We start from the raw sequence: 24519 nt of genomic DNA on the forward strand, positions 1-24519 counted from the left end.
AATTGTCCTTAATAGGGCCTTTGGTTATTTAAATTGGCTTATGCCTCCATTTGTGGACAGCCGATCCACAAGGAAGGATCCCCTTCCTTGGATTCACCTAGTTCTGTTGAAGGGTCATGAGGACTCGAAACGTCAACTCTTTTCTTCTCCGCCGATGCTGCCAGACCTGCTGAGTTTTTCCAGGTAATTCTGTTCACATTAATCAGGAGCCGATTGCAAATTAATTTTTGGAGAAATTTAATTTTTGCTACATGATCATAAATATATTTTACACAAATTAAACATACTTAATAAAAAGAACAATCGTTCAGAATTTATGTCATTGAATCACATGGCTGTATATTGTGCTCCTCTGCTTGGGGGTTTGAAGGCTGGGGGCACTCATAAAATCCAGCATGTGGCCTGCCAGCCATCCACCCATCTGCCTCTGACCTGTTTCATATTTTACAGTGGGCAGTGGAGGTGTCAGGCGATCCACCCACCCTTAGGCCTAATGAGGCTTTTAAGAGGTTGATTAATGGCCACAAGAATGCCATCCTACCCCCACCATTACTTTATCCATGGCAGTGGAAAACATGGCAGCTTTAGCTCTTGGTAAGGTGGAGGGCAACCTCTTTTGTGGGTGCCTTGCACTCATTGGAGGCACCTGACACCACCCTCACCCCAACCCAAACAAAGGTAATCCTTCCCCTTTTACAACCCCCCCCCCCACCCCCCGCGCTCTCAAATCTCAAATCCAGCCCCCATTGCCCATGCTGGAGCCTGCCAATCTGGCCCAGGCGACACTGTGGACTTACCTTCACTCTGCATTTCTCTTTGTCAGGATTGCCTGTAACCCCAGTGGGCCATCACTCCCATCTGGCGCTGCTGAGACTACAGTGCTGGCAGCCATTTAATTGGCCGGCAGCGCTCTGAGGTGGGACTTCCTCCCGAGATAGTGGTGGAAGCCTCACCTTAAAAAGCAATTAAGGCTGGTCTTGCGCCGACTTTTTAGCTGGGTGGTTGAGGTCCGTGGTGCCCCATAAAATCAGCCCATTGAATAGTTACAATGCAGAAGGAGGCCATTCAGCTGTCACATCTTTGCTGGCTCTCTGCAAGAGCAATTCTGCTAATCTGACCCCCCCCTTCCCTTGTAGTCCTCTAATTTTTTCTCTTCAGGTTCTTACGAAATTCCCTTTTGAAAGTCATGATAGAATCTGTCTTCACTACACTCTCAAACAGAACATTGTAGATCCTTACCACTCAATGCATAAAAATATTTCTCTTCATGTCACCAATAGTTCTTTTACCAATCACCTTAAATTGAACCTTCTACCAATGGAAACAGTTTCTTTCTATCTACTTTGTCTAGAGCCCTCATGATTTTGAACATTTATAGCAAATCTTCTCTCAACTAACACTCCTCTCAGGACAACAACCTCAGTATCTCCAATCTACCCAAACAACTGAAGTCTCAAATCTTTGGAACTATTTCACAAATCTTTCCTGCACCTCTTTCTAATGCCTTCACATTCTTCGCAAAGTGTGGTGCCCAGAATTGGACACAATACTCCAGTTGAAACCAAACCAGTGTTTTATAATGGTTCATGATATCTTCCTTGTTTTTGTGCTCTATGTTTTTATAAAGCCCAGGGTCTCATATGTTTTTTAACCACATTCTCAACTTGTCCTGCCGCCTTCAATGATTTGTGTACATAAAACCCAGTTCTCTGTGTTTCTGATCCTGTTTTAGCATTGTTCCCTTTATTTCATTTTGCCTCTCCTTGTTCTACCTGCCAAAATGTATCACTTACACTTCTCTGCATTAAATTTCATCTGCCATGTATCTGCCAATTCCAGCAGTCCATGGCCAGAAATTTCCCCCACCACGGGGGTCGTGTGGGGGCAGGCGGTGGCGGGCGCAAACCCAATCGGCGTCCCCAATCGGGTCTGCTCCAACATTTTATGTGGGTGGGCCAATTAAGGCCCGCCCATCGTGACGCGTGCGAAAGAACGCAGTGATCTCCCTGAGGCACAGAGGTGCCTCAGGGAGATTTATTTCAGTGTTAAACTTTTAAATAAAGGTTTATAAAACTTTTAAAATGTGTCCTCTCATGTGATACTATCACATGAGCTGGGACATGTCAAAGTATAAATGTATAAATTTTTATTAGATTTTAAACACTTCATGAAACCTCATCCCGCCCGTGGATGAGGCTCCATGAAAAATGTGGAGGCCGCCTGGCCTCTTTGCCTGCCTGCCAACATTAAGGTTGAGGACAGGATCCGACATGGATGTGATTAAACAACTGATCCCCACTGCCATCACCTACCAAACCAGAGCGGTAATGTTGCTACCGCACCCCCCCCCGCCCCCCCCGCCACACCCCACCACCACCCCGCAGCCAGAGCGGGGGTAGAGGACATCACACCGGGCCTCCAAGGCGTCCAAAAGGTGCTTGAGGGCTGCAATCTTCTTGCCTTTCAGGGCCATGACTTTACTGCAGTCCTGGGCTGGAAGCGTTGAGCGCAGCTGTACTTTAAATGTGGTGCCTGATGTGATGAAGTGACAAAGTGACGGCCTGGCAGGCCAATTGGCGCCCGCCCACCATGGACATGCCGTGTATCCTGGGAATGCATAAGTATCATGGCGGGTTTGGGATGATATGGAGTGAAAAGCTGCCATTGGGTAAAGCATAATTAGTGCAAATCTGGGACGAATCCCCCCACTGTCTTTTATTCCATGGACTTCAACTTTGCTTGAAAACCTATTAAGTATTTCTCTTCAATACAGAAGGCATTGAATCAAGGAGGACTCCAAAGGAACAGTGTCATTACCATGCTTGATGTCAGCATTAGCAAGTTATTTAATCACATCCATGTCGGATCCTGTCCTCACCTGCTCCTGCCACATTCAAACCCCTATGAGTAGTGTTCTTAGGTAGCAATCAGGAGGAACTGACTTTTCCTATGCTAATCCACTCTCGAGGCTTAAGCACGTTATCAAGGCAGATGCTCAGAGGGCTAATAAGCAAGCACAGCATTGTCAGAGGTGCCGTCATTCAGAGATGATAAAATCACCTTTCTGTTTAGGTAACCTTTTTGAGCACAATCAGTTCAAATAAATTAACAAAATCAGGGACAGAGTAAAAGGCAGCTCCTTAAAGGGATACTGCAAAAGAAAAACAAATCACAAAGGAAACTTACAATATCAAATGTACAAGAACCCATGATATTATTCAAAGTCAAGCAGCTGAGTTCCATTGTGTCCTGATCAACATTTATCCTCAATTAGCATCTCTAAAATCAGATCAACTGTGTCCGTGTCTTACTGCTGTCTGCAGGACTGCCGTGTGCAAACTAGTTGCCAAATTTGCTCATACAAAACTAATAGATTGATTGTTCAGCACTTTGGATCATTGAGAGGACATGAAGGCACTGTATAAGCATTTTCTTTGGGCTTGGGGGTTTTGAGGATAAATAGTAATGCATTTGCCACTATCCTTGGTCTGCTCAGCTGCCACAGTTCAGAGTGAGTATTAGTTTACACCTGCTAATGCACTGCCGCAGTGGGGTAGCTCAGTACTGATTAAGTTAGACATGAAATATTTTCATACTGGCTGTACAAGGGTTAAAATGATGCCCTTGAAAGCAAGCTTTTTACTCTGATCAACTTAAATGGCAAAAGTGATAAATAGGTTGTTAAAGTAGAATGTGGGAAGACAAATGTCTAGCTCTATCTGGCTCAACGTTTAATTGGTAATTGCAGCAAATATTCAAATATTACAAACGGGATATTGACTAAGAAAGAGGCAGCAGCAAGACGTGCAGAGCCAAGGCGAGTAATTCATTAGTTTAAGAAAAACTAATCTAATACCTAGACAAAGGAAGGTTATTTTAATAAGCTAAAACTAAGTGGACTTCAAAATTTGAAAAGGTCAGAAAATATTGGATCATGGAAAATAAACAGGCTTTGTTCAGACTCCAGTTTTATTAGCTAAAATTAGCATGTTGGTCTTTATAATCATGGACAAAAACATCTGAACCTGTGCAACAAGCATGGATTGACTGATCTTCACAATTAGAGGAGACAGGCCAAACCAGGTCATAATACACATTGATTGTCATCAGTCTAATGAGATATTACATTTGCCAGTTTTACACTGGTATAATCCTGAATGGTACCAGCAGACAACATCAAGTTACATTGTTCTCCGCAATCACCAAACGTGGGTGGAAGTTTTTTTTTTAATGCTAGTGATGAGTCAATGAGTTATGTAAGTGATTTATAAACTTTCAAGTTTAAAAGGTTGACTTTGTACTGGTTACAATTATTCGCAAGCTAGTGTGGGACATCATTCGATACAGAATCCCTGACCCAATTTGGCTGCAATTACACTGCACATTTTGGCCAAAATTTTCCTGACTCCGCAAACCTGACTCAGGAGGAAGTGCCCCAAACAGTCGGATTTCCGTTCAGTTAGGGTGGAGGGGATGTTGTTACTATCTGGAATTGGGCTCACTGCCCTGGAAAGAGATCAGAGCCAACTTCAAGGGTTGCCGGGTGCCAAGAAGAGCTGGTTAAAGGGTCTGCCTAGGTGCTCTGTCCCAGTTGTAAAAAAAAAAGTAAAACCAAAAATATCTCTCACACGTCCTTAACCCTCACAGCCTCCCTATGTCCCATCCATGTCAACTCATGCCCCCCACGCACACCCCATGTTCTTTCATACCCTACATGCTAACCTATGCCTCTCTACCTACCCCCATGGACCCTCATACTTTTACATTTTGAAGAAAAGCAGCCAGCCCGCAAGTTGAAAAAAAAAATCAATGTTTGCAATTTTACTAGATGTTTGTTGCCTGGATGCTATCAATGTTGTATTATTTCTGCTTGACTTTTCTATAGCCTATCATCATCACAGTGGGGCGCCCAAAAGTTCAGAGTTTAATTGACAGCTTCAAGCGGTTATCCTGCAGGATAATGGCTATCCCAATCAGATCATTGCTTGCTGTATATTACGCATGCCAACTTAGTACTAACTCATACCAACCCATGACCCCCACTCATCCTCATGGCCTTTTAGAACACATACGACAACTTAGTGCCTACACATGCACCCCCCCACCCCCCGCCTCACCACCTTTTGGCATAACATCTTCCATGCCAACTCACCCAGTATCCACCATGGGCAGACCTCAGGAGCGATGTTGAGATGAAATAATAAAGTTGTAAGTATCTATTACAAACTTCACTATGTTTAAAATAAAATACTTGTTGATAAAAGCCCAATCAATACATTGAAATACCTTTAGGTACTTAATACCTTATAAAAACAAATATTTCCTTCAAGTACTTAATCCCACATAAAACAAAACATTTTAATTCACAGCCCCCTCATCAAAGACAGCTAATCTTTATCATTGCTGAAGAAAAAGATATGCTGTCGAAGCTTTTTTGTCTTGCACTCATCAGGACAGAATTGCAAGAAATCCAAATTTTAAAGGGAACAACAATCTATACTGCATGAGAAAAGGGTGCTGATAGTTGGCAAGTGGGCTCTGATTGGTAGAGGTGTTGCCATAGAGAAAGCACCAAGGAAACAGTTATCCTTCAAGCTTTTGTTTAGTTGAAGAAGGTGCAATGGCTTGGTCACATCAAAAGCTTGATTGATAAACTTAATTGGTTGTTAGTGTTTTCTTAGTAGGATTGTTTAGTAATTGTTGTCCAATTGCAGAATCGCATCTAATTTTGGTCACCGTGTTCTGAGTTTTGAAAGCACGGGCTGGTTGAGTACGGTCAGTACTCTGCCTGTTGTGAACAGTGAAGGGGTGTGCTGCTTGATACGATCCACCAATTATTGTAATATATAGCCTACATACCCAGCATTACACTGGTACTGAAATTCATGCACCACATTATTCATTTGTATGGGAGGCAGAATGTGCCAGCATCCTATTAGTGGAGAATACCACTCGGGTTGCTACTGCACAGTAGCAGCGTGAAACGGCTAACTTCGGCTGTTGCTTAAATTTTTGAGACACCTAACTCTTCCAGGATAATCTGGGGTAGACTGGGCACACTATGAGTAATGATCTGATGTGGTAGCCATTATCCCACAGGATGATCACTTGGATTTTTCAATCAAACTGAACTTACAGGTCCCCCACTGTAATAATGAAAGATTGTGGACGCAGGTAAGCAGAAATAACACTATAATGATAGCACTAGGGCTTATGTCAACAAACATCTATGAAATTGAAAGCAATGATTATTTTTAGCTGCAGGCTAGCTGTATTTTTTTCAAAATTTAAAGGGCAGGAAATTTAAATGTCTTGACAGCTTGATAGCTCCATCAAGCTTACCCACCTTTTACACACATTCATGTCTACACTTAACATTTCCAAAGGGGTACCTGACCTTTCCCAAAAGGTACCATACCTCTCCAACATGGTACCATATTTCTCCAAAGAAACAGTATCATATTTCTTGTTAGGTTCAGACCTTTTCCTCAAATGGCTAATGCACACAAATTGTGTTTCTGAAACTTCAACAACCAAGATTGTTCCATGTGAAGCAGCTATATCTTTAAATGTACAGCTGCCTCCATGAACTGCAGATGGGCAAAATACACCCCCTCCCCATTCCATATTTCCCACCACCCCTGCTGAAAATGTTGGATGCCAGGTTTGGGGGTTCTGGATTCTGTGCTCAGGCAACATTTTGGCAAAGGCGTGGAGCCCTTTAATTTTTATGGAAATTCATGCCTTTAGTGTTGCTGAAATCACTTTATAATGGAGCAAGACGTGCAATATAACTGCAGTTTAACTTTTGTTGGAACCATTTAACTTGTAAAGTTAAAATGATGGTTATATGCTTTCTTAGAGTGCTATTTATACCTCAGAAATTGGCAGTTATTTTTCGCTGCCAACTGTGCTGTGCTTGTTCCCCAGCTAATTAATATTAGCAGAGTATAAGTGACAAACATTTCCTAACTCTATAATGCTCAGGATAAACCATGATTTAACCATCACTTTGTACTAGGCTGAAGTTATCTTACCATATCAGTGCTAGGCCTGGTTAACAATGACCATTGCCAGAGATGAACAAGTTAATTCTTTTGTTCTGATGCTCAGCTTCCTCAATTTTCTAACCTGTATTGGCCTAATAATCCTTTTATGATAATCAGCTTTCTGATAAATTAGCTTGTTAGAACACATCCTATCTAGTCAAATCCTTGATAACTGTGATGGGGAAACAAATGGTTAAATGGTTAACTCTCCTCAGTGAAGAAGTGAAATGGGAAGTATTTATTGTGATGTCCCTTGCACTTAATTTTTATATGGGGTGAATCAAACCAAAATTATCATGCCAGCTTTGAATACATGTGACATCACTACTGACGTACATTTAAATAAGTCCATGAATGTTAATGACAGTTAGAAAGCTTTTGACAATGTGCTGCATAAAAGATTAAAAGAAATGGAAGAACATAAGAAACAGAAGCAGGAGTACACCTTATGGCTCCTCAAACTGCATTGTCTCTAGGTTGTGCAGTCCAGAAATTGCCAAACAGGAGACAAACAGGCTGTGCACAAGAGAGGTGCATTTAAGATGTGCATATGTGCGGTCACATGACAGTCTTAAAGGGGCCAAGCAGTGCAATAAACACAGCATAGGAAAATTAGCAGGAATTCTGATCTCGAACCTTCTCCACCATTCAATACTACCATGGCTGATGCTCATCTCCACTTTCATGTCGACTTCCTATATACCGTGATTCACTGGGAGACCTAAAATCTATATTAGTTTGAATATGCTCAATGACACAGCACCCACAATCCTCTGGGATAGAGGATTCCAAATACTCACAACTGTTTGAGTGAAGAAATTTCTCCTCCTCAGTCCTAAATGATTGGCCCCTTATCTTGAGACTGTGCCCCCATGTTCTAGATTTCCCAACCAGGGGAAACAATCTCTCAATACCTAACTTGTCAGGCTCCTTCAGAATCCTGCACGTTTCAATGAGATCACCTCTCAATCTTCTAAACTCCAGAGAGTAAATACTGTTGTAATACAGGGAAACAATGCAACAGATTTACATACAGTCAGGTCCCACACATAGCAATGCAATGCCAATCAGGTAATCTGCTTTAGCAATGTTGGTTGAGAGATAAATATTGACCAGGACATCAAGAGAACTGCTCTGCACTTTTTTGACTAGTGCCATGGGATCTTTTGCATCCACATTTGCTTGCAAATGAGGTCTTGCTTTAATGCCTTACCTGAAAGATGGCACCAATGACAGTGCAGTACTCCCCTGGTACCATAATGTTCTTATACAAGACTGTGGTTAAGACTCATTTAGAGTACTGCCATGGTCATTAGAATGATCCCTAGTTTAAAAGCCTTCATTTATCAAATTAGGCTAGTCAATTGGGTCATTTTACTCTTGAAAAAACATAGGTTTTGGGGTGAATGGACTAATGTCTTTTGGGTGACTGAAGTCCATCTGTTCTGTTATGTAAATATAAGAGATGGTACAATTTAAAAGACAAATGAGTTCTTCCTGATGTCCTAGCTAAGGTTTCATCGCTAAAACAGATTGTCCAGTTATTGTCATGTTGTTGTTTGTGGGACCTTGCTGTGCATAAATCAGCTGCTTCATGAGCTGGATAAACATTGAATTAGGTTAGATGTGAGGAAGTTTTCCTTTAGGCAGAGGGTTATCAAAACTTAGAATAAGTTATCGACTTGTGAGGCGAGTGCAGATTTGCTGACAATAATTTAAAAAGGAGCTGGATGAGTTCCTCGCTGTGTCCAATGTAAATGTGTAAAAGATAGGCAAGATGCTGAGTACATATCTCATGGCCTCTGTAATTTCCCAAACTCATTTTGATCACCTAAAGGTGATTGGAGAGGAATTTTCGAGATTTTATTCCCTGAATTGGCCTGGAGACATTTTAATCTGTTTTTTTTTCCCACTTCTTCCAGAAGATTACACAATGAAAGAGAATTATGTTGCTTAGTTAAGTTGGCTTTTGTGTGTTTGTTTGTTTGATATTGTGCTGTGAATGCAAATAGGATTAAATTGCATTTTGTGTAGGTGTAGCTGCCAAAGCAATTTGCACAAATAAAACATTACCTCTCATGTCTGAACTTGTGTTCTCTCCTCAATTGCAAAACATCCTTACCTACTCGGAGGCTTCAGTTTCTTTTTCAGGCCAAGGTAGAGTTTTAAGGATTTCACAGGAACTTCTCTTTCTGTTTTATTGCTCTGAAAAAGTTACACATAATTAGTAAATTGAAAAGACTTTGGTCATTAATGTTTAATAGATGATTAAGGCTGGCAATCCCAAAAGGGCAACCTTGTTCTCATTTGTCACGTCAACCTCTAATTGTCAATGTATTATAACTAAGTCAGAAATTTGCAGAACTATTGTGTGTTCCAGCCTTAAACACGCCATGAAAGGAGGGGGACTCTGTGCACTTGTTCATATAAAACTAACGGCATCAGTAATAATTTGTAGTTCTGTAAGGACGTGCAGCCTATTGAACCAAAGTTGTTAGAGAAACCGGTCAGATCGCACTAATTTTATTTTTAACGTGCAGGTTTAGGGCTATAGAACTCTACATCACAGGAGGAGGACATTCAGCCCATTTGTGCTTTTTTTGCTAGAACTCTAGATTTGAATTTAAGCTCAAAGCAATGGTGCTTTAACTAACACAACAAAAACAGGTTTCTGTTTATTAATTTGGAACATATTAAAAGTTAGCTAGATGTCATGTCTCCTTTCTCCTTCAGCAATAAATTTTAAAGCATAATATGTGGTGAAGTAGTATATATTGCCCATCCCTAATTACCCTTGAGAAGGCGGTGAGCTGCCTTCTTAAACTACTGCAGTCCCTGCAGTTAACATGTTCCTCTGGGATTTGAGAAGGTGGTGGTGAGCTGCCTTCTTGAACCGCTGCAGTCCATGTGATGTAGGTACACCCACAGTTCTGTTAGGGAGGGAGTTCCAGGATTTTGACCCATCAACGATGAAGTAATATCGATATATTTCCAAGTCAGGATGGTGAATGGCTTGGAGGGAGCTTCCAGGTAATGCTGTTCCCACGTGTCTGCTGCCTTTGTCCTTCTAGATGGTAGTGGTTGTGGGTTTGGAAAGTGCTGTCTAAGGAGGCTTGGTAATTTCCTGCAGTGCATCTTGTAGATGGGTGCCTTGTAGATGGTGGACAGGCTTTGGGGAGTCAGGAGATGAGTTAATCGCCGCAAGATTCCTAGCCTCTGAACTGCTCTTATGGCCAAAATTCTGTTCCTGGTCAATGGTTAGATTCTCTCTTGTTGGAGGTGGTCATTGCCTGACACTTGTATGGCGCGAATGTTACTTGTCACTTGTCAGCCAAAGCCTGGATATTGTTCAGGTCTTGCTGCATTTGGACATGGATTGCTTCAGTATCTGAGGAGTTGCAAATTGTGCTCAACATTGTTTAATCATCAGTGAATATTCCCACTTCTGACCTTATGATGGAAGGAAGGTCATTGATGAAGCAGCTGAAGATGGTTGGGCCTAGGACACTACCCTGAGGAACTCCTGCAGTGATGTCCTGGAACTTGGATGACTGACCTCCAACAACCACAACCATTTTCCTTTGTGCTAGGTATAACTCCAAACAGCGGAGAACTTTCCCCCTGATTTCCATATAGTCCAGTTTTGCTCAGGCTCCTTGGTGCTACACTTGGTCAAATGCTGACTTGGTGTCAAGGGCAGTCACTCTCACCTCACCGCTGGAGTTCAGTTCTTTTCTCCATATTTGAATCAAGGCTATAATGAGGTCAGGAGCTGAGTGGCCCTGGCAGAGCCCAACCTGAGCATCAGTAAGCAGGTTATTGCTAAGCAAGTGCCACTTAATAGCCCTGTCCCTGACCCCTTTCATCGCTTTATTGGTGATCAAGAGTAGACTGGTGGGTGGTAATTGGCTGGGTTGGATTTGTCCTGCTTTTTGTGCAAAGCATATACCTGGGCAATTTTCCACATAGCCGGGTAGACGCCAATGTTGTAGCTGTACTGGAACAGTTTGGCTAGGGGCGCGGCAAGTTCTGGAACATAAGTCTTCAGTACTATTGCCAGAATATTGTCAGAGCCCATAACTTTTGCGGTATCCAGTGCCTTCAGCCATTTCTTGATATCACGTGGAGCAAACTGAATTGGCTGAAGACTGGCATCTGTGATGCTGTGGACCTCCTGAGGAGGCCAAGATGGATCATACATTTGGCACTTCTGGCAGAAGATTGTTGCAAATGCTTCAGTCTTATATTTGCTCTGATGTGCTGGGCTCTCCCATCATTGAGGATGGGGATATTTGTGAAGCTTCCTCCTCCTGTGAGTTGTTTAATTGTCTACCACCATCAACAACTGGATGTTGTTTTTAGCTATGCCTGGTGGTACACCTGGCTTGCCCTCCTGCACCCTTCATTGAACAAGGGTTGATCCCTTGGCTTGGTAGTAATGGTAGATTGGGGGATATGTTAAGCAATGAGGTTATAAATTGTGGTTGAATACAATTCTGCTGCTGTGGATGGCCCACAGCGTCTCATGGATGCCCAGTCTTGAGTGCCAGATTTGTTCAAAATCTACCCCATTTAGCACGGTGTTAGTGCCACACAACAGGATGGAGGCTATCCTCAATGTGAAGAGGGGGCTTCGTCTCCACAAGGACTATGCGGTGGTCACTCCTACCGATACTGTCATGGACAGATGCATCTGCGGCAGGCAGGCTGGAGAGGGTGAGTATGTCAAGTATGTTTTTCCATCTTGTTGCTTCCTTCACCACTTGCTGCAGACCCAATCTAGCAGCTGTGCCTTTTAGGACATGGTTAGCTCGGTCAGTAGTGGTGCTACCGAGCCACTCTTGGTATGATGATACATTCTGCGCCCATGCCACGCTCAATGCTTCCTCCAAGTAATGATCAACATGGAGGAGCACTGATTCATCAGCTGAGGGATTGAGGGGTTGGGGGTGTGGGGCAGTGGCGGTACATGGTAGTCAGCAAGAGGTTTCCTTTCATTTGTTTGACCTGATGCCATGGGGTCCAGAGTCGATGCTGAGGACTCCCAGGGCAACTCCATCCTGACTGCATACCACTGTACAACTACCTCTGCTGGATCTGTCCCTCCCATGGGACAGGACATACCCAGGGATGGTGATAGTGGTGTCTGGAACCTTATCTGTGAGATATAATTTCATGAGGATAACTATGTTAGGCTGTTGCTTGACTAGTCTGAGAGTTAGCTCTTCCAATTTTGACATTCGCCCCCAGATGTTAGGGAGGATGGTCAACAGGGCTGCGCTTGCCATTGTCATTTCCGGTATATAGGTCAATACTGTGTGGTGTGCCCGGCTCCAATTCCTTTTTGGCAAAAATATTGGAAAGAACTGGAGTATGCTATACCACTGCTCAAGAAAGTGGAAAGAGATAGTCCGGGAAATTTATAGGCCAGATAGTTTAATCTTAGTTATGTATAAACTTCTATGAGTAAATCTTTAATGGAACATAGATTATAGAATCTAACATGAATGTTAACACAGCATTCTCAATTCTCAACGATCAAAATTAATCAATGATAAATCAGAAGCATCAGCCTCCATGCCCAACTTTCTTCTCACTGAGTGTGGAGCCTCACGTCATTTAATCTGTGGAATCTGTAATATGGTATAAATTTAGGGAACAATTTAATAAACGGGCTCATCAGCATGTGTTTATAAAGAGCATATTATACTCAATAAATGTTGTTTTAAGATGATGCCAGTGAGGTAATAGGTAAGTGGAGTACAGTTAGTAAAAAGCACAGTAAGTAAAAAGCAATATACTGCAGATACTGGAAACCTGGAACAGAAACAGAGGTTGGAGGTGCTCAGCAGCTCAGGCAGTATTCATTAAGAAAGCACAAGACAATTGGCATTTCAGATATAAAACCTATTTTCAAAACTAAATGGAATCTGTGGATGTTGTAAATCTGGATTTTCAGAAGGATTGTGATAAAGAAAAGACTGGTGAAATGTAAAGCATGTGGTATTAGATAATGTAGCTGCATGAATGGATGGAGGGTGAGGGGGAGAGTAAAGATAAAGGGATGTTTTTCACAACAGTGGTATGTGTGTAGTCATGTGATCCCAGAGATCCATACTATTTTTTTGACATAAATGATTTAGGTAAAGATGCAAAAGGAATGGTAGCGATGTTTGTTGATATACCAGATTAGGGACCCCGGCAAATTGTGAGGAAGATTGCAGGAGTTTACTGGGAGGCTGGACAGGTAGATGCAGTTTGTAAGAATAGTGAAAGGAAGCATATCAAATTGAAGGAGCAAAGCCATCTGGAAGTGCAGATATATCAGTTTTTATAGATGAATATGCAAGGAGAAAAGGCCATAAAAAGGCAACCAAGATTTGTTTATTTATAGAAGCAAATACAAAAGTAAGACAGTGATGTTGAATTTGTACTTAATTTTGGTCAAGTCAGAGTTGGAGTATTACTCGCATGTTCAGGCACTGTGTTATAGAAAGTAAATAGAACAATGAAAAGCGCACTGTGAAGATTCATAGAGAAAGAATAAAGTCATGCAAAATTGTATTTTTTTCAAAAAACTAGGGTAGACTATTAAGGGGGATTTAATGTTAGTTTTAAAAACTATGCAAGGTTTTAAGAGTGCATAGAGTGAAAAATTGTTGCACTGAGTGGCAAAATGTACACAAGGAGATATAAACTATATTATGGGCAGAATCTTACGGAGTCGGCGAGCGGGGGCAACTCCCGACATCACCGCACCCAATTTAAATTTTCTGCAAGGCGGATGCACAGTAAAATCAGCTGCATGCCCGCCAACCTGTCAATGGTCAATTGAGGCCATTGACAGGATCAATTAAGTAATTAAAGGACCTGCCCGTCCAACCTTAAGATTGGTGGGCAGGCCAGAAGCCCCGATGGGAACTAGAAAAGAACATGAAACCTCATCCACGGACGGGATGAGGTTTCATGTAGGCTTTAAAAAATTTTAAAGATTTTGTAAAAATTATGGACATGTCCCAACTCATGTGCCTTTGTCACGTGAGAGGACATGCAAGGGATTTGTTTTTCTATTTTTAATATTTTTGAAAGCAGAGACAATCTCTGAGGCTGCGCTTAGCCTCAGGGAGATGAGTGCGCTCTTTCATGCGCATGCGCGAAAGAGCGCACTCTCGATTTTGGGATTCCCCGCCTGCCTGCACAGAGAGTGCATAGCACTCCCTGCGGATGTCACGCTGGGCGGGCCTTAATTGACCCACCCATGTAAAATGACGCCGCACCTCCGATCGGGGGCGCCGATGAGAAGCGCGCCTGTACGCGCCCGCCCTTCAACTTCCCCCTAACGGGGGGAAAATTCAGCTCTATGAATATGAAAATTGTTCAATTATCATAATTAGGGATTTTGTGGGTACAGCATACTGGTTATATTTACTGAGCTAGTAATCCAATGTCATGTAGTAATAACCCAAAGAATGCAAGCTGAAATCCCACCACAACAATTGGATAATTTAAAATCAGTTTCTTTCAAAAAACTCTGTGGGGCTCAGTGTCAAATTTTGTTAGCTAACCCTGCTTTGAAGTGCCTTGGCACATTTCATTACATTAAAAGTGCTACATAAATGCAAGTTGTTGAACTGAGGGCAACAATAGGATTTCTATGGATAGATGAATTAAGATATGCCGAATGGCCATCCTCAGCCAGAATAATCTTGTGAGCTCAATATACATATTAGATCGATTGAACAAACCTGCAGTAAAACTACTATAACTTATAGCACAGGGTGAGTTTAATTATGCCCATTGGAGTTCAGAAGAATGAGAATGATCTTATTGAATTAGGTAAGATCCTGAGGGGATTTGGCAGAGAATATCCCAGGTGGATGTTTCAACTTGTGGGACTAGAACCGGGGGACACAATTTAAGAATCAGAGGTCTACCCTTTAAGATGGAGATGAGAATTTTTTTTTTCTCTCAAAAGGTTGTTAGCATATGGAATTCTTTTCCCCCGAAAGCAGTAGAGGCTGGGTCATTGAATTCATTCAAGGCTGAGTTAGACAGGTTCTTGATAGACAAGGAGATCAAGGGTTAGGGCTGCAGATAGGAAAGTAGAATTGAGACTACAACCAGATCAGTCATGAACTTATTGACTGGCAGACCATGTTTGAAAGGTTGAATGGCCTATTCCTGCTCCCAAGTCCTATGTTCCTTTAATTAATTCAACTTCAGATGGATGATGTTGAGCCAAGGCAAGAACTAATGAAATAAAATGCTGATTATGATTAAATGAAACAAAAACATCATGATAGTATAGTTAAAGTGAAGAACTTCCACAGCAGACAACAACAGAATTATTCCTAGAATCACTTCTTTCCTTCACTCTGGAGTTTCTGCAGGTTCGAAATAAACAAATTAAGAGCAAAGACATGTGCACACAGCAATTGCATGTTTCTTACGCATGCAAACAACCATCAAGTTTTCCAATAAAAGGAAAAAAAGAGCAAAGGAAGCAGCACCAACCACGAAGGGAAGAACCTTATTAAATTATCAGTTCAATAACAAGAATCTCTCAAGGAACAGTGTTCTTCTTGGTCCTTAGGTTGTTATTAATTCTCATTTATATGCGAGTAAAAGAGGAAAAAACATGCTTTCCTCATCACCTGTTTTGTGTTTCATCTTTTGAAGTAAACACCTTCCATTCTTTTCCTTTAATTTGGTGAATATGCATACTCTCCTCCCATAATAACTGATTTGCAATTCTGTAGTGTTTTGGACAGGAGGAGGTTAACTTAAACAGCACTAATTTCTCCTCTCACCACCTGTCCATAAACAGGAAGGTGTTTTGATTTGTTTCCCCCTTTATAAGTGGTGGGGTATTTCCCACCCCCTCAGTTTTGGTGTGATCCAGTTTTCTACTCATAACCCCACAGTAAACTCAAGATAGGATGAACCCAAAGTGTTAGTTCATTTGCACACACTCAAAACGTGAAAGGAGGGTCACAACATCGCTTCCACACTCAGACAATAGAAAGAGGGATAGAGAAAAGAAGGTTTTACAGTAGCGACAGAAAAATGAAACATTGTTTCACATGGGTTCCAGAGTCCAGGATCAAAATCCAAAGAGTATTCCTTCACGAAAGTTGGTGGGTTGTAAACTGATGCTGGATAATTTGCTTTTTCAGTGGTATTGACTTTATACAATGAGATAGGCATGCAGAGATGAATCAGTCTTGTAGGCGATGGCACCGAATTTCCAGCAGAAGCAGTGCAGATGGGGGCCAGGTATTCAAGCTGGGCATAGATCCTTGGCTGTGAAGCTAGTACTTAGATGTCAAACAGCAGACTGAGCTATGCAGTTCAGCAAGGCAATGTTACTTGTTCCACAAGTCAGAAGACCATGTCACATGATTCCCACCTCTCCACCAGGCCTTTGACAAAAGAAGTTTATCCATCTTCTGGCTTCCAAAGACTGTTAAATGTCTCAGCCATTAGGAATTGAAAGTAAAGTTACTGGACCTTTGTCTTAGGAGACAATCCATTCTCCTGTTGGCCAGCCTGGGTTATTAAATGCAGATGGCCTTCGTATAGCTTTCTTTGAACTTGGACTGTGCAGTTCATAGGTGGCCATTAGTGACTCCTCAAGATAACAAGGTATAAGTTTTCCTAAGACTGCCAGGTATCTTCCTTTTGTTTGAGGGTCACAGACAGACATAGGTTCGACCATTTTAAACATCTTTGTTCAATTTAAAACTTTAGAAATAGCAATGAGCAGATCTATAGATACATATTTACAAAAGTATACGGTATGAGCTCCTAGTCCCTCAAACTGGCCAAAGGAGTTTAAAACTGCCAACTTAACCTCCAAATAGTATGGTAATCCTTAGGTATAGATAAAATTTTGGGAAGGCTTAATTTACAATTTTAAAATACTGGCAAATAAAACACTTCTGTTTATAACATGATGAGATTGCCTTGCCACTAATAATCAGTGAAAATGAGAGCCAAAGCTAAATTAACAGTTTATTTTAATCATATTCCTAATTAATAGTTGAGTTGTGCTTATTTATACGCAGAAAATAATTTATATGAGAAAATAATATTGACCATGTTTCTCCAACACCTGCTTGGAAAATGCTGTGCATGTTTTGTTTGCTAAATGTCAATGTTTATTTATAAAGTCATTTAAATGATCATTTTAAAAAAACTATTACATCTGTGCCCTTAAAATGTCCTACAAAATTTTGTTTTCTTTTGGTTCACCTTTGGTAGAAATGGTAGTGTGATAAATGAGACAATGTTATTATATTTGCATATAATGAGAGAAATTTAGCGTCAGTGTGGAGGTTTAGAATCAGTAAAGGTTGGGCAGCTTTCTACTTGGAATACTTTGGTGGATGACTCTTAGATTTTCAGAATTGTGTAGTCTCTACACCTTATTCAAAATGGCGCCAGGACCCTGGATCCAGAAGTCCTGTATCCAATTCCAACAGATTCCATTTTTGCCGGTAGGGGAATGGGACCGGGATATGACTCACACATGGAGGAAACCCGAACCTTGAAGGGCCATTTGACCTCAGTGCTGAGTTTAAACAGGCCCCATTTATGCTGGAACGAGGGCCTTATCCTGCAGCAGGTGGCATATTATTTGTTAAAGTAGACATAAATGCTCATAAAAGACAAGATATGGTCTGTGGAATATCGAACTGTGAAGTTATTTAAAGCCTCAGCCCTTTAAATTTTGGAAAAAATAGATTTTAAAGTGGATGCAGACTCTTTTAAATCATGCTGCAGCAATGCATTGGAAGTGGGTGGAACAGAAAATTGGGAGTTGTCTCAAACATCTCACACCAGTTCTGAAAATGAGTCCTCTCTCTCTCTTGACCTACAGTATGCCTTTACTTAATATCTAGGTAATTTTCAACCACCTTCAGCTGCTTCATCAATGACCAATAAAGTCAGAAGTAGGGAGCCTGCTGATGATTGCAAAGCGTGCTGTTCCATTCGCAATCCCTCAGATACTGAAGCAGTCCATGCCTGCACGCAGCAAGACCTGGACAACATTGAGGCTTGGGCTAGTAAATGACAAGTAACATTCACACCACTAACGTGGTGGGCAAAGAGCAAGTCCAATGAGAGTCAAACAAACCATATTCCCTTGACATTCAATGACATTACCATAGCTGTTCCCCCACCATCAACATTCTGGAGGTCACCATTGAGCTAAAAATACTTAAATTGCCAATCTGTCTCCTGGGAATGAGTTGGCTGTCTGCCCCTTGTCTTGTCTCTGTTAAATCCAGAGGTACATTAGAGTCAGCATTTAAAAAAAAAAATCTCCTGCTCCCAGCCCATATGTTTTTGTATAATAAACTTCCTGCCAATAACTTGACCAAACAATTAATGCAAAATGGACATACACACCTTCACATCCTTGTAAAGGAGCAGCTTTTCATCCCGCAGGACAAAGTAACGTTCCTGAAATTTATTTCCAGATAACAATTTACATGGCTCTTCTCTCCATTTCAGAATCCCTGCTTTCCCAAGATCTTTGATATTCTCTGCTGTGAAATAAAAAGTGAACCTGCAGTTACTTTCCATACTCGTCCCACACTAGCTAACCTGCTTAGCTGTTTGAAAATACATTGCATTTACATTCTTAGCTGTTGTAACTTTACATATTACCACAAAGAGCAGATAAGATTCAAAACATTCTCCCAAAGATGACCCACTATTAAATATTGAAATATAGTTCAGTCACAAAAATTATCCCTCTTAAGGTGGTATGGTATTTGGTGATATCTTCAATATGGGACAATAAACCAACAAGGGGAGCAGATTAGAATTTACATGCAATAATATTGTTAGTTTTATTATATTTGGGAACAATCACAAAACAAGATTAAATTAATTTGTTGTCATAATTAGAGGGACTTTATGAATCATATTAACAAATTCTATTACACAGTCACCTTCCCACTGTGGCTCTATTGAATAAAATTAGAGGAATATTTTGTTCAGTTAAAGTTAAAGCATGGATATATTTTTACATACAATACAACACAGAAACAGGCCATTTGATCCAACCAGTCCATGCTGGCATTTATGTTCCACTTGAGCCTCCTTCCAGTTTACATAGCGGTCTATAGCACAGAAAAAGGCCCTTCAGCCTATCAAATCAAACAAGTACCTAACTATTCCTCATCTATTTTTTTCAGAATAACCTTCTATTTCCTTTTCCCTCAAATGCTTATCTAACTTCCCCCGAAATACATCTAGACTATTCACTTCAACTTGTCCTTGTGGTAAAGAGTTCCACATTCTCACCAGTCTGTGGGTGAAGATGTTTTTTCTGAATTCCCAATTGAGTCACGTGATAACTATCTTAAAGTGATGGCTTACAATTTTGCTCTACCCCACAAGTGGGAATACCCTTATTGTACCTACTATAACAAAACCTTTCACAATTTTAAGAACCTCTATTACGTCATCCCTCAGCCTTCTCTTTTCTACGAGACATGAGCCACGCCCATCAATCCTTTCCTGATACATATAACCACACATTTCCATTCTTGTAAATCATTTTGCACAGTCTCCAGTGCCACTATATCCTTCTTATAAGGCCAGAATTGTAGACAATACTCCAAACTTTATTTATGCAGAGACTGTGTGACCTAGTTAGGAACACAGTCACCTCAAATAAAAAGAGAAAATGCTGGAAAAACTCAGCAGGTCTGGCAGCATCTGTGGAGAGAGAAGCAGAGTTAACGTTTTGAGTCTGTATGACTCTTCTAAGACTTGAAACGTTAATGGAGTTTCTCTCTCCGCAGATGCTGCCAGACCTGCTGAGCTTTTCCAGCACTTTCTGTTTTTATTTCGGGTTTCCAGCATCCGCAGTATTTTGCCTTTATTTTAGTGCAGCACCTCAGTTGTTTTATAACATAACAGAATAGAAAGAAGGATGCTCGACATTTTCTCCACTATCTTAGTTTCAATTACATTTATTTCGCTGTGAAGACACTTCTGAGAACTAATACAAGCAAAAAAAAAGAGCCTGTTCTAATGGAAAGTTGGCTCAGTTTGAGTAGAACAGGACAAGATTTGCTGAACGAAACAGGTGGGCTGACACAGAAAATATCACCATTTGTGGGGCTGACAAGCATGATGAATTACATTATCTTTCTCAAAATGTCTATTCCTTGATCCAGAACTAAAGCTGTCAGCTAAACATTCAGCATACACTCATTTATTTCAGCTGGTCAAATTCAGATCCTCTTGGCTTTTAGATATCATTTAGTACACACCCACTGTCATAACAACGTGGAATTTATTTTGTAATTTTCTGTCAAATGAAAGATCCTGGCTATTTGTGGACTTGAGTTGCTCCAAAGTCCAAACCTGCCAAATTATAATGTAAATGGTAAAAAGAAAAAATTGCATTTATTTAGCACTTCTCAGGGCCAGACGATGTCCCAAAGCATTTTACAGATAATTAAGTATATTTTGAATTGTAGTCACTGCTGTAATGTAAGAAATATGGCAGCCAATATGAACTCAGCAAACTCCCATAAACAGCAATGTGATCATGACCAGACAATCTGTTCTGTGACATTTTGATTGAGGATTAAATATTGGTCAGGACAACGGGGGTAACTGCCCCGCTCTTGTTCAAAATAGTGCCATGGATTCTTTTACATCCACCTGAGGGAGCAGGCAGGGCATCAGTTTAAGACCTCATCTGAAAGATGGTGCCGCTGGCGGTGCAGCACTCCCTCGGTACAGCACTGGAGTGTCAGCCTTAATTTTTATGCTCAAATGCTGGAGTGGAAGAGATGAGATTACAATTTTAAAGGGGCTGCAAGGACAGAAACCTCGAGTTTTACATCCAGGAATATTTGAAGGGGCCAAAACAAGTTGAGAAGGCTATTTTAAAAAAGCATTTGGGTTCCTTGACTTAATAAATAGAGGCACAGGGTTGGATTCTTGTCTCTTCATGGGGGTAGGAATGGGATTGGGAAAGCTGAAATGTTGAAGTATTTCACTGCAAAGGAGGATTTCCTCTCCTTTCCTGATCCCACACTATTCTTGTGTGGCTTTTTCATGGGTTGGGAAGGCTTTGGTATGTGACCCTGCATTCACCTCTTCTGAGGTTGGGGTCGCCATTATCAGCCCTACAACAAGTTTGAAATTCCTTCCCCTAGCTACTTCTGTGTGCTGGTGTGAGTCTGGTAAGCCCTAAAAGAACCCAACTTGTTAGAGAGTTAGTGACCCCGGCGGGGGAAGCCTGCTGAGGAGTCAGAAACATTCTGACAGTAAATGTTTTCACAATTTCAAATGCCACTGTTAGATGTTGTATTGTAATGTAGATGTGGTTTAATGGCAGTGAGTCATCACAGGACTCTGTCCTGAAAACATAAGTTGACCATTGCACTGACCAGCATTGTTTAGGTGTTGAATATTTAGAGTACTTTCCCATTGGAGAAAGTATCATAATGCATTTAAAACTGTACAAAAATGTGTCGGGGAAACTATTATCATGTTTTGGACTCTGACTTAAATAGAGCAGACCTTTAGGTTTTAAAAAAAATTGCCCAGGTGTTGAAAGAAAAAAAAATCTAAGCTGTGCTCGCTCTATTGATAGACAGGTAATCTGATTTGGGATGGAAATGAAACACCACCTGCAGCTTTAAAAGGCCGTGTTTTTCATTTCAATTTCAATAGACTCAATTGTTTAGATTTCAAAGGGTTTGCTATTACAGCTGAGCCTATTATGAATGCTTGTCTGTCTTTCAAAAGCTCCAGAATGACTTTCCTCGGTAGGGTGCTATGTTCATATTTTGATTCAGTTTTCTGGGGTTATTAAAGGATTATTGGTTTTTGATGTGCTTAGTAGAACTGATGTTTTTTTTATTTTTCAAACAGATTGATCATTTGCGGGGATTAACATTTTTAAATGGCTTTAACGAATGAGTTTTTTTCTTTAGTATGCAGTATCCTGGAATGACAACTGTATTAGATTGCTAGCAGTTTATTTTTTTAATATCCATTTTAAAGACATCATGTCGTCTGCCCTTAGTGGATACTGAGTGAGTGGCTTTGGAGGGAGGGGACCATGAGGGATCTGAGAGGGAATGGAAGGTCATGGGGTCTCGTGAGAGATATGAGAGAGCATGGGCATCTGAGAGGCAATGGAGGGGGTGTGGTGTGGCCTGGGGGATATCGGGGGCATGAAGTTGTGTTGGTGACATGGAATGAGGTTTATGGGATATGAGAACAATGTTGGGAGCTGGGCTGCTGTCCCCAAGAACCGAGGTGGGCCTTCTAAACAGCCCGTCCAGCACCCACACTGCAGTGTAGCTCACAAAATCCAAGCCTTCCCTGCTCTGAGAGACAAAAATATGGTGGGAATGAGTTTCGGAGGTGGGCTGAAGTCTCAGAAGCCACAGAAAGGCCCGACTTGCATTTCCCTGGCCCGAGATGAAAATCCCAGCCAGAGAGCACAAAAACAAGGAGGTTATACCGAACATTTATAAATCACAATTTAGGGCTCAGCTAATGCATTTAGAAAGATGTCAATCCTAGGACAGCGTTGAAAGGAGGTATACCAGAATTCCATCAAGGATGAGGGGATTCCTACATGTGGACAGACTACAGCAGCTGGGACTGTTCTCTTTAGGACGGATAAGGCTAAGAGAAGGTTTAACAGAGGTTTTCAAAATTTTGAAGGATTTTGATTGTTTCTCTTTTACTCTATTTCCACTGGCAGAATGGTGAGTAATCAGAGATGCAGATTTAAGATAATTGATGAAAGAACGTGAGAGTAGATGGAGACCTTTTAAAAGGGAACTGAGAGCATGAGAAGTAAAATTTTGCAGGGCGATGGGTAAAGAGCAGGGGAGGAGATTAATTGAATAGCTCTTACAAAGAATTAGCATAGGCACAATTGGCCTGTGCCCTTTATGGGCTGCAACATACTGTGGCTTAGATATTAAATGAGGCAGGTCATGTAGGTGGACTGAGGGGGAAGACAAGGTTCTGGACAGGAAACCTGGAAGTCTTCACAGCGTGTGCTTTTTGGCCTCAACAAGTTTCCACCCAGAAGGCAGCCTGATTGACAGGCAGGCTTCTACTTCGGCAGGGTACGTTGCAGAGCAGGCTGCAGATGTGGGGCAATCCTGTGAAAACACATATCTCTGAATCTGTCCTCACCTCACTTCACCTGCCAGGTTTCCTGAGGTCTGGGAAACCTGGTTGTCCAATGCAAAATCTCCAAAGTAGGTTACATCAGACGCATCCAGCCTCATTAAAATATTTAAGTTGTCAACCAGCCTGATTTCTTCAGCTAATTACAGAGTTTTCTTTTAAAATTGCTTCAAAAATGTCATTTGAAAGGATTTAGATTTTCTTTCCTGTTCTTTTGGTTTATCTCCGTATTTTCATTTTGAATATTTTTGTTTACACAGAAAATGCTAATGACGTTATTACTGCATGTTTAGTGAATAAATTGGACCACAATGTTGAGTTAAAATGAGCTGATGGACTGAGAAGCCAATTTTTTTTTTAAAAAGCAGAAAAGGGCTTATATTCAGATTACAATTTTGTCTGAACATTTATTCCTCTGGTACTTCTTCCTCCTTTCAGAATCTCATCTTGATCTATACTTTCATCACTCATTAAAATCCTCATTCTCTACTACCCTTCCAAGTACGATAAAAAATTTCTCACCAAGATGCCTTCACTTCTTTCCTCCCTCAGCCTCTGCACTGAACAACTTCTCATCCTCGGTGATTTTAACTTCCAACTCAACTTATCCTGTTCTCTCTCCTGTGAGTTTATTGCCCTCATATTCTCTCTAAATCCCTCCCTCCATGTAAACTCCCCAACCCAGATTTCATGGCTACCCCCTTAACCTTACCAGTTCCCGTGGTCTTGCAACTCCAATTGTTTCAATCACAGGTAAGGGTATCTCTGATCATTTCCTTTTAATACTCTCTACCCACAATTCCTTCCACACCCAACCTTCATATCTATCCGTTCCTGGAATAAGCTATCACCCAAGTCACCTACAACAGCACTTTCAAAAAGCCAATTGTCTAGCCTTTGGCCCTCTATTTGCCACAACACTACTGCAGTTACTGATTTGCTCAATCACACCCTCACCTTTGATGCCATAGTCCGCATTAAAAAATTATACTTTCTCACCCTGGCCATTCCCACTGGTACAGAACTCATCTCCGCTGCCTTAAGTCCAACAGATGCAGACTTGAAAGGATGTGCTGCACAATTGGTTTAACCATCTACTGCCAGATCTGGCTGGACAGCTTAAAGCACAACAAGATCCCGTTCTCATCTGCTAAAAGTGCTCACTATTCCAGGGATCATCCCGTAATGCAAACTGTCCTCTTAAACCCCTCTCCCCTCCACACTCACCTCCAACACTAAATGTGAAGAATTCATGGATTTCTTTGTTATTAAGATC

General features: G+C 41.2%; 1 protein-coding gene across 9 annotated transcripts in view; it reads right to left on the reverse strand.

Moving 5' to 3' along the window:
* The window catches only part of arap2 (ArfGAP with RhoGAP domain, ankyrin repeat and PH domain 2), a 461240-nt gene that overhangs the window by 52820 nt on the left and 383901 nt on the right, over nt 1–24519 (reverse strand). For 8 of the 9 annotated variants that reach the window (XM_041205604.1, XM_041205793.1, XM_041205626.1 and 5 more), the window contains 2 exons: nt 18465–18604; nt 9172–9254 (listed from right to left, as the gene is read on the reverse strand). In XM_041205604.1, the coding sequence (XP_041061538.1) occupies nt 9172–9254; nt 18465–18604 (223 nt within the window). The remainder of the gene's footprint in view (nt 1–9171; nt 9255–18464; nt 18605–24519) is intronic. The other variant, XM_041205459.1, reaches the window with a different exon arrangement.

Source organism: Carcharodon carcharias, chromosome 1, assembly GCF_017639515.1.
Source record: "Carcharodon carcharias isolate sCarCar2 chromosome 1, sCarCar2.pri, whole genome shotgun sequence".
NCBI classification, from domain to species: Eukaryota; Metazoa; Chordata; class Chondrichthyes; order Lamniformes; family Lamnidae; genus Carcharodon; species Carcharodon carcharias.